Here is an 18,721-nt window from a genome sequence, read left to right as displayed (position 1 = left end):
TTTTCCTTATCTTCTCTCTAAAATTACTACTTAAATCTCAATGTCTCTTCCTGTGGCTTTTGTTTCTAATTTGGGAAATTTTCTAACTGTTGTACTTTTAATCCTGAAATTTCAGGAGTGTCTAGGTCTACCCAAATAATTCTCTATGCCAGAGTAACAGCAACAATGAAGAGGAGCCCACAGACTCAACGTGAGCAGAACTATACTTGTGTTTTGCCTGGCTCATGTAGGATCCTTTCACACTTTTGCCTGATCCCTATTTTGTCCGATCACCCAGTAGGAGCTGATTAGCTAGAGAAGAACAAATAAGTGTGCAGTCATAAAGTAGAATAAAACTAAGGGCCACAAGGGATTGACTTCAAGAGCTTTGGCTCCACTCATTGGCATTAATCAACAAGTCTTCAAATATTTAAAGAAGAACAAATCAACTGAAGTAGAACCCTGGCTGTTATTTATCACTGTTATAATAAATTAAGGATTAAAGTTTTTAGGCTGTTGAAATGTGCTAATTGCATTTTCTTAAAAAAAAAAAAAAAAAAAAAAAAAAAAAAAAAAAAAAAAAAAAAAAAAAAAAAAAGCTTTCCTTTCTCTGTTTCTTCCCCCTTAGGTTTAGGCTTCAGTATTGCAGGAGGTGTGGGGAACCAGCACATTCCTGGAGACAACAGCATTTATGTAACTAAAATCATAGATGGAGGAGCCGCACAAAAGGATGGGAGGTTGCAAGTAGGAGACAGACTACTCATGGTGAGTGTGACTCCAGCAAAACTATGTGCATATTTATAAAGCTCCTTTCCCAGTGTAGGAATCTTTGTTGGTTGAGGCTCTCATAACAAAATACCAAAGACTAGGTAGCTTAAACAACAGAAATGTGTTCTCATAGTTCTTTCTTAAAGCTGGGGAGTTCAAGATCAAGATTCTGGCTCATTCAGTGTCTTTAGTGTCTGGTGGAATCTTTCTTCCTGGCTTGCAGACATTTATCTTCTCTGTATGTCCTCACCCAGCCTTTCTCGATGCTTGTGCTGAGAGAAGATCCCTCTGTGTCTTTCTCTTCTTCCTAGGCCACCAGCCCCACCAGAATACAGCTCCACCTTTAACTCATTTAATTAATAACCTTTGTTGCCTCCTAAATACCCTATCCCAAATACAGTGATGTTAGCAGTCAGAACTACAATATATGAATTTGCAGGGAAGGGACACAATCCACTCCAGAGCAGTGATTATGGACAGAAATAGACAAGAAGGGAGAGCATATTTTGTGGTAAGAGATCTCAAAAGTACACATATAATTGTATCTGACTTGTTGACATTTTAAAAAACAGAAATCTAAATTATCACCAATTTTCATAAATAGGTAAGGCACAGAGATTTTAGGTTGTTTTTCCAGTGCAATCCATCTCTTCTTAGAAGGGAGATGCTAAAGCAGAACTACTAGAGAGGCAGGCTTTGTATAACAAAGGGAACTGCCTGGTGTGCTGATAAATACATTTGTATATCTCTCTGTGGTTCATTGTTCAATCAGTGTAGGCTCAGTCTCTACTTTCCAAGAATTCTCATGTGGAAATGGATCTCTTCCTCCTCTCCCCTCAGACAGCATTGCAACTGTTATTATATCTGCCAGCAGTCCTCCTGCTTCAGGAGCCCTGCAAATGATTGATACCAACACATGGCCCCCCTTCTAAGCCCTGGGGTTATAAGCTAAACTATGGTAACACCAGACAATGATCAGCAGTGAAACAGTTAAGATTTCACTTAATAAAACTACTTCATGTCCATCGACCCTTTTATATCAAATCTATAAGATAATAATCAAATACTGAAAATTAATAGAAGATACTAGTAAGTATATCTAGTCTTATGTCTGCCCTTAGACAATAGAGTCTCTAATGTATGTCTGTAAGGAGCCATTATCTCCAACACGTTTGTGAGAAGTGTTTGGGAAGGACCAATATATACAGTCTCAGAATAGTAAATTCTAGGACATGTGCAAGTTTGTAGGTGGAACTTCAAAGTTCATTGTGCCCACTTCATTGATCTAGACAACATGTCTTTAGTCTCACTCTAATCTCATAGTTGTCAGTGACTTTTGTATTGAATTATTTAGACAAGACCTTTATAATATCCTATTTTAAACTTTATTATTGATTTTTATAGAGAAGAAGGGGGAGAAATAGCGAGAGGGAGAGAGGGAGAATTATTGCTTCCCATACATGCCCCAACCAGGATTGAATATGAAACTTGTGTATATGCAATGACCAAAAATCAAACCCACAATCTTTGGTGTACAGGATGATGCTCATGTTACAGAAAACTGAAGAAGAACAAAGCAATACTTAGAGAGATGGAGTTACATTTATTATGGTCGGGTCCAGAGGAAAATGTATCTCAAATTCTGGGCCCCAACATGCAGGAATTCTCCCTATTTATATGATCCTACTCTCTTTGTCTCTCAAGTATGGAGTGTTTCCAGCCCCCTTTTGCAAATTCTTAAAGAGCCAGTGTGTGCTGGCCTGGCACCAGCACTGATGACCTTTTCTGGGGAAGTTCAATAGCTTAGTAAAGTGGGAGTAGTCTTAGCAGGCAAGAATTTACAGAAACCAATTAGCAGGGTTAAAATTTCAAACAGCAGTTTTCATATAAGATGGATGCTTCACTCCAACCAACTAAGCCACACCAGCCAGGTCTATAGTATTTTTCATATTTATTTGGCTTTAACTATTTTCCATGTACTTTTAAAAGTGCTTTTCTAATGGCTTATTTTATATAAGCAAAAGGAAACTGAGGTACAAGTAAGAGAGACTTACTTGCTAACTGGTCATATAGTTAACAATGGGCAGAACTGGGTTTCAAAGCCAGGCAATCTGGCTGGCATCCATGCTTAAAATCAACTAAGCATGGTCTTTGCATTTGTTTCCTAGAATTTATCAGTCAGTTCTTTCCTTCCTTTAGTTATCATTCAGTCATTTCATTAATTCCTTTGTTTAACAAGTAATATATGGTGCACCTTTGATTTCCCAGCAATAACCAGTATTCAGAAACCAACTCTGGCAGAAGAAAACATATGGCAAAAATAAAATAAAAAATGTAGCAATAATGACTTTAGTCAAAGTTGCAACTAAGAGTGTTTGACATTTTTACTACCTGAAGTTACTATCATTTTATTTTATTTTTTAAAACCACTTTATTGAGGTATGGTTGGCATGTAAAAAAAATGTACTGTACACATTTTATGAACACAACTCCATGAGTTTAGGGATAGGTATACACTCATGAAAACACCAACATCATTAAGGCTATAATACACCGAGTGGCCAGATTATTATGACCTCTGAACACATAATAATCTGTCCACTCAGTATATATCCTATATAATAAAAGGCTAATATGCAAATTGTCCCCTTGACCAGGAGTTCGACCAGCAGGCAGGCGAGCCAACCACCCCTGTCCCCTTCTGCTGGCCAGGCTGGCCAGACCCCACCCATGCACAAATTCATGCACTGGGCCTCTAATATAAATATATAAATATATAAATATATATATATAATATATATATATATATATATATATATATATATGTATAGATTCAGAGATCATAATAATTTGGCAACTCAGTGCATATATCTATTATCTCCCAAAGTTTTCTCCTACCTTTGTAATTATTTCTATTATTACTATTATTATTACTATTTTTATTAATATAACAATTATTATTTGTGTAAATATATGCTAAGAACACTTAACATAAGATCTAATCTAAGTACATTTTAAATATATAATACAGGCACTATGCTTAATAATAGAACTACCATTTTTATTCTTAAGACTTTCTGAATTTTCATGTTTGTTTGCTTTGTAGGTTTTTTTTATTGTTGTTGTTATTTGTTTGTTTGTTTTTTGCCTTTCATGTAAAAGCTGGTTCTTATGACATTGTGTCTTTTGGGGGTGTAGCCTTAACAAATTTATTTCAAGAATATAAATTTTATTAGTTGTTGACTTGGGAATGAAATAAACTGAGATACCCATCTCCCACATGGAGCTAAATTGAAATAAGAGGACAGTTAAATTCTAAAGTAATGACTGTCATAGATGGTTACGATGTGACCTAGGACTCATCATTCTTCTATAAGAGTTTGGTTGTAGACAACTCTTCTGGTATTTCTTCAACCACTGCTAATGATAAAAATATCATTCTAGATTTGTGTGCTGATTTCTTTGGGTTCCGTTTCAATTTCTAGATTTATTTTCAAATTCTTTAAAAAACTTGAAGTTTAAATAATTCTGTCAAAGGATTTTCCAGGCAGCATGTTATTATTTTATTATAATTTTTTCAATATTCATTGTAGATACAATGACTTCAAAAATAGCTGTGACTTAATCCTTAACTGTTAGAGTGTTAAATAAAGAATAGCTTTAAAAAAATGAATCTTCAACAATAATAGGCCTCTCCCCTCTTATGTAAGGAAAACCTAATTATTACTTCCAAGGCAACTGTCAAGCTGAATTTGGAAATGAAAGAAAATGATTCATTTTATAATATTCTGAAAGAAAAATTACCACGAGGGAGAGAATTAAAAAAATAATCATGGGAGCTACCCAAAAGACCAATTATCTTGTTTCACCCCAAAAATATTTATTAAGGCTACCCTCTGTCATTTCTTTCCACCCCCTCTTCCCTTAATTACCCTACATTCATGTCTTTTCATCTTCCTCATCTTCTAATTTCCTCCTCCAAAAGAAATACGAATAATTTAGGTTCTGTGATTTACCACCTGAACCACACTCTCTAGTTTTCGCTAAATAGCTATTCTTTTTTCTAAAGTAATTTGTACCACTTCTTAGGAAAAATCCCCCCTATATTATTCATTCATAGTTTTGTAAAGTAAACTGATCTGAAATGAATCTCTTTTCATTTCTTTAGACTTTTGTGGCTGGATCACCACATGTTAGAAAGTCTCTCAACATCTGCCCTTCAGTGAAAGCAATGAAATCACAGTCTTTAGTATTATTCTCTTTTAGACTCATTGTAATAACCCTTCCAGTTATCCTACTAAAATAGCTGAATTATAGCATATATATTGGGTACATTTTTCCTTATGTACTTGATACATTTCAGAAATGAAGTTTCTAGTTTAGATATTATCTTGTTCCAACTCTTTTTGGTACATCAGAATCTCACAGAAAAGTAGGAAGTAATCTCTTACCTCTGCTAGGATATGCTAAGGATGGAGAATTTATTGCCTCCTATAAGCTATTCATTAGATACTGACTGTCATTAGCAATTTTTCCTTAAAATTATAGCAAAATATATGTACATATTCATTTCTGTCTTTATTCATAGTCCTGTCCCTTGGGAAGGTGAATACTAATTTCTCACCCACATTTGTTTGAAAAATTATCTGTCACTTCACTTCTTGGTCTTTTAAGATGTTTTACAATTTTTCTCTCACTCCTGCAGTAAATTTTCCCACATCTACTTATCTTCCATAAGTACATTACCCATTTAACAAGACATTTTTTTCTTTCTTAATATGTTATTCCTGTATATGACCTTTACATTATTCTACTATAAGAAAAATTATCCTGCCTGTCACGTATGTAATAAGCTTCTTAGTTTTTCAGACAAGATATATGTTTTATGTCAGATCTCTCTGTTGTTTCAGATATTCTCTTTATCAAAATAATAATTTTTAAATTTTTTCCTGCTGCTTGACACTAATCATTCACTAAAATAGTGCTTTGTTTATTTTGTCAAATGACAATGACATCTGATTTTTGCAGATTATACCAGTAGATTCATGTTATAATCTCAGACTGAATAGATTATATCCTGGCCCTGAACTTTATGGGACAGATGATCAGAAGTTAACAGTAATAATTTTCAAATTCTTTCATAGATTTTTATACACTGGTTTTTAGTAGGAGAAAAGAGAAACATAGAGCCTTATATATTACAGAAATGCGATGTTGTTCATCTTTTCCTTCACAATGCCAGAAATTTGAATCCAGAGTCATCTGTCTATTTTCTCTATAGAGATAAACCTAAACTGTTAATTGTCAAAGCCCCTTGTAATTTAAACTTTATACTCTTAGTCTCTTTTACCTAAAACCTCTGCTTGAAGTTTGAAAAACAAACAAACAAATAAACATAGACAGTGAGAGAACTTTTACATTTTAACAGAGAACAAGTCTGTATAGGTTGGTTTGTTTTTAATTCTTCTTAAAGGGAAGCAGTAGACAAGGGAAATGGTAACAGGAATTAAAGTAGGTTGGAAAGACAGTGGACTACGAGATAGGATAACTGGATTCGAGTTCCAGGCAGCTAGCACTAACTCTACCTAATTGACCTTGGCAAGATATATACATCTTTGGTCTTCTATTTTGGCCTCTTTACATGGCGACATTGTACTTCCCAGGTGGGCAGTCAGTACTTTCCAAGTGTATTTCAAAATACCAGTCTCATTACTGACTGTGAACATGAAAAGGATCTGTGGTCAAATAAATTTGGGAAATTCTGCAACTTGTAGAATTTCTCTCTTGGAAATTCTCAATGAACTTAGCACATTAAAGAGTTTGTGAAGTCCTGCTGTCAAGGAACTAATTTAACTTTGGTTAATACTATAATTTTCAAAGGTATTCTATTGTGGAATTCTTTTAGGGGAGGAGATAGTTTCTCCTCTTTATTTTCTTTTGAAATTTTTTTTCAATTACATTTTACATACAATATTATTTTGTATTAATTTCAGGTATACAGCATAGTGGTTAGATAATTGTATACTTTACAAAGTGTTCTGATACTTCCAGTACCCAGCTGGCACCATACAGAGTTATTGCAATATTTATAATTTTATTCCCTATGCTGCACTTTACATCCCCATTACTATTTTATAACTACTAATCTGTATTTCTCAGTCCCTTTACCATTTTCACCCAGTCCCCCAACAATTTCCCCTTTCTGGCAATTGTTGGTCTGTTTTCTGTATCTATGAGTTTGTTTCTGTTTTGTTTGTGGAACCTTTTTCTTAAAGTAATGTTTATAAAACACCTATAACTAGTGTTTAGTGGAGTGTACCTTGGGATTTTCTATCTCTTATTCCAAAATTAATATCCCATGGTAATAGGCAGTAAATGAAGGGGATGTGGATGGAAACAATACAATTTTCTTAGTGAGTATTAGCTGTAAGGACCTAAATTGTTATTTTTAGTAGATTTATAAAATTTCTTCATTTCATCCAAATAGTAATAAGAAAATCATCTTGAACATGATGCAAATATGCAAATATGTTGAAAGTCCTATTTATTTCTGAATAATGAACAGGACTTTATTTTCATTAGTTAGAACAAACTGAGATAAGAACCAAAGGCTATACTCTCTGTGCACATGGCTGTTTCTTACCACCAACACACTGCTTCCTCTTAAAAATACCTTTCACCTACTGCATCCCACACAGTCTTCACTCCGACACTTGAGAGATGGATGGGGCAGTCATTGCTATCATTCTTATTTTCTAGAAAAGAAAGTTGGAACTCAGAGAAGACAAATTAATTTCTAATATTGCATAATTACTAAATTGTGAAATTAAGTGCAGACCTAGAGATCCATGTCCTAAAACCACATCCCTTTCACCAGTTTACTCAACCTCTCTGGTTCTCAATCCTGGTTACACATTTGAATAGTGTGCTAAGGTTTTGAACTCTGTGGATCCTCAGGCTTCAATCAACCCTGAATAATTAAATCAGGAACTCTGGGGTAGGGGCACACTTTATTTAACATAGTTGGGTTTTTATTTTAAGTTTTCCAAATTATTCTAATGTGCACCTAGGTTATGAACCACAATCCTACCTTTACCTAATCACATCCTAGCCCGCTCTGCTGCTGCTTCACTGCTTCTCCTGAGGGAGACTTTGGTGGAAATGGGCATTTTATCAAGCTGGTACAGCATCACTGAGCAACTTCCAGCAATGGGCTGACAGACATTTACAAATAGCTCATCTTTAAAGGTCTGTCCGCTGAAGTTGGAGTCACTTCTGAGACAACGTAAAATAAAACAAACAAACAAAAAACTGGGTAATTACTTCCTAGACTTCCTTCTAACTTGTCTCAAATGAAGTAGAATTACAATGAAATGCAATTGCAATGACAGTTCATGTAAGGTTGCTTTCTGGCTTATATATAATTTAATGACTCTGTTTCTGAAACTTGCTCCTAGTTTTCATATATTGGTGCCTACTACAGAGTGGTGGTTTTAAAATTACTTTTAATAACATACCCCATCCATAAAAACATAAAAAGTTGCCTTTAATATATATATATTTCTCTACTTTAAATTGCATACATATATAACTATGTGACTATATGTTACATATTTTAAAACATACACAAAAGTGGAAAGATTAAGATCAATGTGGTAAATATTAATAGAAGTTCAAATATTTCTTCCTGTACCCAGTGAGGTCCCAGGGGTTCGTTGTGGTGACCGCTGCTAAGAGGAAGCTGGAGTCAATCAACACATCACTGTCAATCTCAATCTCTCTCTCTTTCTCTTTCTCTCTCTCTGGAATAAGATTAAAAGATGCATCAGTAATTAATGTAGAAAGGAGAAATGTACACTGTTGGAGCTTTCATCTTGTTTCTTATAAGCCGATATGACCCATTGTTCATGTTCTGTGCCAGCCTTTCATCCTTATATCCTATGCCTGACACAGAATGAGTGTCCCATAATTGTGTTGTTGGTTGAATGACCTTCATTCCCTATCCTTTCTTCTCTGACTCAACACAAATGTAAAATAGAAACGAGTGCAAATGCCTCATTCTCCATATAAAATGGAGAATTTTGATCACTTTTCCTTTGGTTATTTTTTTAACTTATTTAGCTTATTATTTCAATACTTATGAAGTGCCTGGTGTTTTATAGTGTATCAAATGGGGGGATGCAAAGATAAAAATGATCTAATCATTGCCCCGGAGGTCAGGCTCTGAAGTGGGAAGAGGCAGGGGGTGATCATTTTCACAGAAAGAACCCTGAACAGAAAGAAACTATTTTCAGTAGCAGGATTGGGCAGAAGCACTGTGTCTGATTATGATGTTTGATTACTATTTATATACTGCTTTTTATTATAGTGTTTTTTTAGATTCATGCTATCATTCCTTTCTTGTAAACACAAGTAATCAACCAATAAATCAGCATTACTCACATTTTACCTAGAAGAAAATGAACATGTTAACTTACCAAAATCCATGAATCTAAAAATTGAAACCCAATTCTATATTCAAAATTACTCTTTTTATACCAAGTTGACTTTATTTCTAGAAACACCTGGAATTAAAATATGGCAAATTATTTTTAATAAGTGTTGGTCAACTCACTGAGCATGAAAAATCATCTTCTTTCTTTCCCATTCCAATTTCCATCAAGCATGAGATCTTGCTGTGTGTGTTTCATAATGAAGCCACTGAGCTTAGTTTATGTCCCTTCTTATTTAAACTTCTTTTCTGGCTCATTTAAAAAAATAGAGTTAATTTCATTTTAGCAATAACTAATACATGCTCATTGCTAAAAAGAAAAATAAGAAAATATTTATTATTCAAAGGTAACCCTTGTTAGAGTTTCATATTTATTCATAGTTATTTTAAAAATCAATTTTTCCATAAGAATTAATTTCAATGTCCTGCTGAGATTTTAATCTTTAGTTTATGCACATTTATTTTTATGTCATTGACATTAATACATTAGGTTGGTCTCCTTTTAAATTTATCATACAATCTAGTGATTAATGACTTTGTCTCCTTTTTAAAAAGTTAACTTGGGAGTTCGTAATTTTTTTTAGTATTTCTAGAGTCTCACATTTCCTTAGGGTATGTTCTGGCTAACTTTTATATTCTCAATACCTCCCAGTTTGTCCCACCACCTTGGTATTTCTGAATGTATATGGGAAGGTCAGGATCTCTCCATCAGTACTTGGATCATTCCTCCTTTTTCCCACTCTCTTATGCCCCACACCTCCTGTCTTTGTACCATCACATATACAGGGACAGCTGATAACTCAATTGATGTTTCTTCCTTTTCTGATTTAACCCATTGTAATTAATAATTATTCAAACTGTGTATACATTTTTGGGGAACACCTGTATATGTGCTTACACTCATTTGAATTCTCACCACACTTGCCATGTTCCCTCTGACAAGTCTCCTAGCTGGTTTGCCCTCTTTTATCTACATCGTCCTCAGATTCAGTGCTCCCTCCTCTATCTGAGAGGATGAGTCATCTCACCTCCAACCTCTCTTTCTTGGCCTCAGTCCAGGGTCCTATGGCATACGTCCTAATGGCCATACTGCACTTGTGTCCCTTCCACCCCCCACCGTGTAGTACACACACTCTATGGAAATACTTCATTCACATGCACATGATTTTGTTTATAAAACCAGGCCAGTTGCTCAGTGTTCACTATTATAGGCAGATACTCAGTGCAAAAGAAAAGAAAAAAGACAATGAACAACAATGACAAGAGCAACTAGCCAATCAGTATAATATCCCTTCTCTCTTTGTACAATCAGCTCCAGCTGTAGGCCCTTTATCTTGAGGGTTCATAGAATGCACACATGTAATTAACCCAAATAAACCCACATTTGTGAAAAACATTTTGAAGACTTCAGCACAAAAGAGCACTTTTTGATCCAGATCCTGTACTATTCTGAATTAAAAATAAATAAATAAATAAATAACACAGAGAAGCCTCATCAACAGTACCCCAATTAAATTCATCAGTTCACAGATGTTTACAGAAAAATGCTCAGCACAAAATTTCACCAAGAATTTCTGTTTCCTGGGGAAAGGGATGGATGATGACAATAGTAATGCTAATAAGATCTACCATTAATAAGTACTTCAATGCACCTGTCACTTCACATAGGTGAGTGTGTCTAAATCCAGTGATTCTTTTCATACCTATTTACACATGTCAAAACAGAGGCCAAGAAGGTGAGATAAGGTCACACAGCTAGAAAGTGCCAGGACAAGGACTAAGATCCAGGTCTGTATGACACAAAAGCATGTGCTTTTAATGACTGCATCCTTAAGATCATACCACTCGCTCATGTCTAAACGCTCTTTAAATTTTCCAACATTTCCTTGTCTCAAATAAAAACAGACTGACCCACCACCATGGTAAATTACTCCCCCGATGTCCTCTCTTTCCCCACTCCTCACCTCCACCGAGGCTTCATCTGCTTTCTGGCCCAAAGATGCTCCTTGTGGTCTAAGAGTCTGTCAGCAACGTCATTCTCAGAAAACATGCTTCAAGGTACCATTTTCAAGACTGTTTCACTGCGCACCTTAAAAATGCAATTTAATAAGCACTGCCCACACCTCTTTTTCATGGGTAATCTAATGAGCTGTGTGCTTTCTGTACCCTGGGGAGAGACTATGAGCCCTTGTCAAAAACAGAGCTCCCATGGTGGTTTCTAGACTTTGAGTCTATTCCTTGACTTGTTATCCTCTCTGAGTTTTGCCAGCAAATTCCTCTTCCATTTTGTTTTATCAATATACAGGATGTTTCTCCCCACCCCAAAAAAAATGTATATGCACTTTAATAGCTGATAGCTCAATTTTGAAAATGAAATGTATTCTAATAAGCAGGGCCTTTATAATTATTCAAAGTGTGTGTATACCTTTTGGGGGCACACATTCTATAGGTGATGCTGGGGCCCTTGGTCATGATATTCAGAGCTACCTTAAGTAATAATTTTTGAGATAAAACATCTACTTCAATACACATTTTAAATGACTGTATATGAGCATCATTTGTAAATAGTCATTATTTAGGTACAAGTGATACTGTCCTAAAACAAGTGGTCAAATATATAAGAAGGCCTCAAAGAGACAGATATACCCAGCTATGATCCATTTTATTTATTTATCTTTTAACTATGTCAGTATATTTGGATGATGCAATATAGTCACCACTGTATTGAGGAAGAAGTATAATGATTACTCAGGCTTATATAACACTTTGGAATTTATGTTACTTCTATTTGTAAACTTGGAAAGAGACTCTGTTCTCTTCAAGAGAGAAAGAATAGATGGTGTAAGCCCAGGGTTTCAATGAACCAGCACTCAGGGGCAGTATCATTTTCATTTTTCAGGAGGACTGTAATCCAACGGATGGCTTTGCCCTTTGGAGGCTGTCTGGCCTCTTTGTTGCAAGCTGGCCTCTTTAAACATCAGTTTTTCTCATCTGTACAATGGCCTTAATTATTCATGCTTTCCTCAGGAGCTATAACCAGGATCCATTATATGATTTCTGTCAGAACTTTTACATAGTACACTGAAAACATATGACATACAGATTTCAAATAAGTGTTAACTATTAATATTATTACTATTTTTTTTCTCTATTACATAAGGGCTGCCATGATCAACTGTGTTTCCATACCTGTAGTCCCTCTATGTTCTCACTTTCTGCATGAACCCATTCTATCTATTCATTCCATAAACAACTGTGTTCTTCGAATGTATTAGAAAGTGAGTTTCAGGGAAGCTGGGACTTTGTCTGGAAGAATAAGAAAGACATTTGACCACTGCTTTCACTTTTCCACAGAGTGTTCTGCTTGCTGTTATAATGTAGTGCTTCATCACAGGAAAAGGCAGGAGCAAGCTTGTTTTTTAGCATCAACAGCTCTATCTCACCTGTTTTGGCTAATGCCATTAATCTGTTCTGCCAAAGTATAAAATACTGAACTATAATCATTGCAATTAATCTTGAAATGAGGTCAAAATGCCACGTATCTTTTTGCCTGAGTATTTCCCTTCACCTGCAGAGTTTTGACTCTAATTTTTTTCACCCCTCAGGTAAACAACTACAGTTTAGAAGAAGTAACACATGAAGAGGCAGTAGCAATATTGAAGAACACGTCAGATGTAGTTTATCTAAAAGTTGGCAAGCCCACCACCATTTATATGACTGATCCTTATGGCCCACCTGATATTACTCACTGTAAGTACCACCCTCTGTGTCATCTTCAAATAGCATGCCAGGTTTGTGAAATTGGAATTCTGCAAACCTTGGCCAAGTCCTGTGCTCATACCTGCCCATTTGTTAAGCCTGTGGAAATACTTCAGTCGGATCCTGTGCTCTACTCCCTGGTTGCTTAGTGTTTTGAAGGTGAGATCCCCTGATGATTTGGCAGGCCTGCCACTGTGGGAAGGCTTAATAATGTATGTTGTAGACAGTGTGGTTACAATAACATAGGAGCAACACATTTTAAAGGGCTATTTATTAAGTCCCTAAAGCACAATGGCTCTCATGCCATAATATTTTCTCTTCCTGGTTCAAGTCTATATGATAGCAGAGGGAAAAAGACAGGTTGGCAAAATAAACCCAAGATAATACTATGCATCTTTTTGGCGGGGGGGGGGGGGGGGGGGGGCAGGGGGAATCTTATATTTGGTGAATCCCCCTAGCCCCCTGCCAAGAAGATGCATAGTATTCCAATCCAATACTTGGATCCTCATAGCTCTTACCTTTACCTGGTTTTGTTATATTGGTAGAGAAGCCAGATAAATTTGTTAGTCACTAAGGCAGTAAAGGTGGGTTGAAGGTAGGGATTTCTAGGGCAAAAACTAAACTATGAGATGCTGTCTTTTCTAGAACTCTTCTTAATAGGTCAATAAGAACTTACCTAAAGTTCTGTCTTAGTGGACCTCATTGTGAAGCAATTCTCTTTTTTTTTTATTGAGTTTAAGGGACAGTTTTGTTGACATCAGTAAGTTTTCTCACTCTGAGATTTTGAGGAGCCACTTGGAAGGTTTGGGAACACAGAATGTCTTCAGGACCTGCCATTAATTAGGATCATGGTCTTAAGCAAATTGGTTAACCTCTCCTAGATATAGATCTTTCTCTTGAGAGAAGTTTATAGGTTGAATAATGTTGTTACCTGCCCATTACATTAGCTATTGCTTTTCTTAATGGTGATTCTAAAGTGACTTGCCCCCAGATATGCTTTTTTTTTTTTCCAAGAAGGTAGTAATCTGAGATAAGCCTTACCTTAGGATATGAAAGAGGTTGAACCTCAAAGTGTTTCAAACTGGATGAACTTAGAAAAATCAGCCTTGATACTCTGTGAACTATTTCATGAAGGCTTATAAGGTTATTTCAAAAGAGAGAAAATAAAACTTTCTATTCAAGTAAGAAATATGTATTGAGCAACTTTAATACGTACAAAACACCTTGTTAGGTAATATATGGTATACACAGGATATACCACCCTGGCTTTCATTAGAAGAAACACTAATTCAGAAATATAAATAGCAGCAACAGATGGCAAAATAAAAGGATGCATAGGCTATGAAACAGGTAAATATATATATATATATATATATATATATATATATATATATATATATGTCTTTTGGGCACTTAAAGGGAGAGGATATTACCTGCTTTTAGAAGATTTAAAAAAAAAAGTATGCAGAAGGTGGTATTTGAAAATTATCCTAGAGAATGGATGAGATTTCAATATCAGAATTGGGGTAGGAGGCAGGAATTGTTGCAGTGAATATAGTGGAACAAAGGTACAGGTGTTGTGAAGGACAGGCTTTGTTTGAAGGCCATAAGACATCTGGAAGGGAGATTGGAAATTGGCCTTGTAAGAACGGTGAAAGGGAGAGGAAATATTCAATACTCTCCTGGTAATGAAGAGCATTTACGCTAGAGAACATCATGATCAGAGCTGGAACTCTCAATGTATAAAATGGAAAGAGCGAGCAGGAGATCCAGTTAGGAAGGATTTTCAGCATCCCGAAAGGAGATGAGTTGGAGTGAGTGGATAGAAAAGAAGGCCTGAGTTCTTAGTCTTCCTGCTCTGTGAGTACAGCAGATTTTTTATTAAAATATATACAAGAACTTGTCCCTAGGAGCCTTTTGCTTTTGATGATTGGATAGAAATTATGTGAAAAGAATGTGAGCACTGTACTTAGAAAGCCAACATTTTTATCTCAATAGAAAAATTAATCATCATTCTGAAAACATGTGTGCTAAATCTCTCCTCCAATTCTTCGCTTCACCTAATTATGCTAACAGGGCTTATAGTATAACTGCTATTATATCTTCCAATCCTAAAGGTCACTTTGTGCTCAGACGTATTAAATGCAAACAAACAGCACCCGCCCCCTCTTGGAGGACAAGAAAATTCTTGGCATGTAGCAGAGCCTTTCTGTTTTTAATAAAGCCATAGCATGAGACATTGAATCACCCACATAACAGGGTTTTTTCTTTCTTTCCTTTTCTTTTTTCACCTCATAGCTTACTCTCCACCGATGGAAAACCATCTACTTTCTGGCAACAATGGCACTTTAGAATATAAAACCTCCCTGCCACCCATCTCTCCGGGAAGGTACTCACCAATTCCAAAGCACATGCTTGTTGAGGACGATTACACCAGGTCAGATATGCTTGTTGGTTAATTGGGTTTTGTGGTCATTACCAGGAAGAAACTGTATTTGCCTAATGTGTCAGCGGTTGCTTTGGGGCTAACTGAAACTTCTTAGTGCCAAGCTTATGACAGACAGTCTTGCTCCCAGTAGAAATCTGCAAATACTTGTCAACATGTGTCATCGGTCTCTGATAGAAAGCAATATCGCAAATTCTTTGTGGAGAAATAGAAATATATACTTACCCATCAATTTTTAAGACTTTTAATATATGATCCTACTTGAGCTTTATAACCATGCTGTAAGAAAGGTATTGTTACTTAAGGAGGGAGTATGGTGCTGAGAGTTTAAAAAGAAGGAAGTATCATACCAATAATGCATATCTGGTGAATGGAAGAGTCAGGACTAAAACTTTTATCTTTTTTTTTTTAATTAAGGTATTATATGTATACATATCTTTCCATTGCTCCCCCATGCCCATTCCTGCCCTCCCCCAAAGTTTTTCATCCATTGGTTATGCTTATATGCATGCATACAAGTCCTTCATTTGATCTCTTATCTCCCCCATATCTCCCTATCCTCCCTGCTGTAATTTGACAGTCTGTTGCTTTACTGTCTCTGTATCTATCTTTTTGTTCATCAGTTTATAATGCTCTTTATTATCCACAAATGAGTGAGGTCATGTGGTGTTTCTCTTTCATTGATTGGCTTATTTCACTCAGCATGATGTTCCCCAATTCCATCCAGGTTGCTGCAAATGATAAGAATTCCTTCTTTTTTTATGGCAGCATAGTATTCCATTGTGTAGATGTAACATAGTTTTTTTATCCAATCATCTGCTGATGGGCACCTAGGCTGTTTCCAAATCCTAGCTATTGTAAATTGTGCTGCTATGAACATAGGGGTGCATATTTCCTTTCTGATTGGTGTAAAACTTTTATCTTTCTACCCTAAACTTTACTTCTTGCCACCTATGACTACCCACAAGTCAATAGAATTGGGAAGTCAATTAGTCCTCCTTCTAATGTGATAACTACAGGTGGAAAGGACAGGAGTGAAATTAATTACAAGTGGTTTAAATTTAATATATCCTGTTAATCCCCAAGGGGAATAGGACAAGATTTTAGAACAGAGTATAGAATCACATTGCTAACCCCACAAAGTAAAATCATGGTTAGCCAGCATGCCTCTGAAAAAGTCAAGTCTGACAATTCACAGAGAAGACCAATCTTTAATCATTATTACTAAGGATTCAATAAATATGGGTTAATTAATAAATGAATGGGTATATAGAGACTTTTTTTAAGTGTACATTTTTCCTTCTATATTTTTAAATATTTTTGGTCCAAAGTAATCTATGCTCATTGCATTTAGGGAAATAATACAAAAATGTCAGGAAGCAAAACTCTCTCCACAAACTTTCTCAGGCCAATCAGTCTTGAGGTTCCCACTGTGACATCCTGGCATGAACCGTTCACAGTCTCCATGTTCATATACATCCCTAAAAACCAGACTCAGATATGGGTGGGGCTCAACACTGTGTTTACAAAAGAAGTTCATATTTAACACATTGTTCTGCAACGTGCTTTTCTCAGTGAATAATACTTTTTCCCAAAAGGAGATTGCATATAGATATGTACACATTTTTCTGAAAATGTTTGTGTAAAAATACTCGAGATGAACTCTTTTAATTTTATAGCCTGACCGTTTAGTGAAGGCATTTGTCGGTTTTTCAAAATGGTCTCACTGGTACCTGGGCATTTTTTGCTATTTCTTTTTTAATGATTAAGCACGTTCCATTTATCTTGCAATTTCAGGTTTGCTGAACTAGCTTCATAGGCCTATAGCCATGGAATGGAATGTTGAGATGCTGCAAATGTGCAACTGTGGTGTACTAGTAATCAAATATAAACTTATCCCCATGCTGAAATATCTGATCTTCACATTCTTAATTGAAATGAGGGCTGCAGCAAACATAATCCTCATGGCTCTCCAAAGAATTCTGTAAATGTAGGCATCTTTATTCACCAGAGTAATGATCTATTTTCTCTCATCCTTTCTCCAATATTTAATATGGTTTTAATTAAAAAATATTTTAACTTATTAAGACCATTAGTGAATTAACATTATGAAACCCCTTTATAATCCATACCCTTTGCTAGCTATTTTAGATATACTATCCATTCAATTATCCCAAGAACAGAAAGGAGGGCTTTCATCCCCATTTTAGAGATGTAGAAATTGAAGCTCAAAGATGTTAAGGAATTTGCTATGGTCACACAGCTTTTAAGTGGAAAACAACTGTGTACCCTGCAAGCTTTACCATCCTGGCTAGAAAGAAACATTTTAATTTTCTCATTTTTAAAATGAGCAACAAAACTCTGCTCATTGTATTAGAAATATATAGCTAGAAAGGGATCTGAGAGTTTGGGTGAACTCTAAAAACAAATGTATCAGGATTGAACCTACTTCTGCCACTGGCTAACTGTGTGATGCTGGGCAAATCCTTCAACCATCTCAAGCCTCAGTTTCTTCATCAGTATAATGGGAATAGTAATCACATCACCTCAACAGGTTGTTGTAGCGATTAAGCGACACAATGCATGCAAACAACTTGTAACACTGCCTGATACAGTGAATATTAAATGAATGTTATCTGTTTACTATAGCTATACTTATTATAATGTTAATGGACCTACAATGTCACATGTAATATTTTAAATTATGCCCCAGAAAGAGAATCCATTTCTTCCTATAGTGATATACCCCAGTATCTTATTTCTTGCCTTGCCTCCTCACTTGTTCTCTGACAAGACAACCTTGTTTTAACGCTGCAAAAATCTGAATGGCTGGTGCCTGGCAAACCGGGGAAGTAAGTTATATCAGTACACGCGCAACTCCGGTGCTTCTCACTACGACCCCGTCCTCTCACAGGTGCTCTGCGCTGTGGGCATTGCCATGGATCTCAGCTGTATTTGCTCAGAGGCAGATTCACTGCCTCATTCATAAACATTTATTGAGTACTTCCTACTAAGCAGAGAGCACTGCATTAGGAATGTAAATGTGACTATGAAAAAAATATCTCTAAGAACTATCAAATTGGAACAGAAATATATTTAAACCAGTGCTTCCCTCAAGACCTGTTCCCTGAAAATGCAGCCCCCCCCCTCCTCTATGAAGTTTCCAAAAAGCTTAATCTATTAATTTTTTTTAATCCTGAGATTTTATATTTTGGTATCAAATGCCATTTCTTGTGTGGTGGTTTATTATATCCTCACTTAGAAAGTTAAAAGTTGGT

General features: G+C 35.8%; 1 protein-coding gene across 16 annotated transcripts in view; it reads left to right on the top strand.

The window, feature by feature from the left end:
- Positions 1-18,721, top strand: part of DLG2 (discs large MAGUK scaffold protein 2) — a 1,831,272-nt gene that overhangs the window by 1,375,542 nt on the left and 437,009 nt on the right. For all 16 annotated transcript variants that reach the window (XM_036427307.2, XM_036427310.2, XM_045577835.1 and 13 more), the window contains 3 exons: positions 608-744; positions 12,844-12,988; positions 15,296-15,434. In XM_036427307.2, coding sequence (XP_036283200.1) covers positions 608-744; positions 12,844-12,988; positions 15,296-15,434 — 421 coding nt within the window. The remainder of the gene's footprint in view (positions 1-607; positions 745-12,843; positions 12,989-15,295; positions 15,435-18,721) is intronic.

Source organism: Pipistrellus kuhlii, unplaced genomic scaffold (assembly GCF_014108245.1).
Source record: "Pipistrellus kuhlii isolate mPipKuh1 unplaced genomic scaffold, mPipKuh1.p scaffold_m20_p_9, whole genome shotgun sequence".
NCBI lineage: Eukaryota > Metazoa > Chordata > Mammalia > Chiroptera > Vespertilionidae > Pipistrellus > Pipistrellus kuhlii.
Note: the sequence above shows the minus strand (reverse complement) of the source record. Positions and strands in the feature narration are given on the sequence as shown.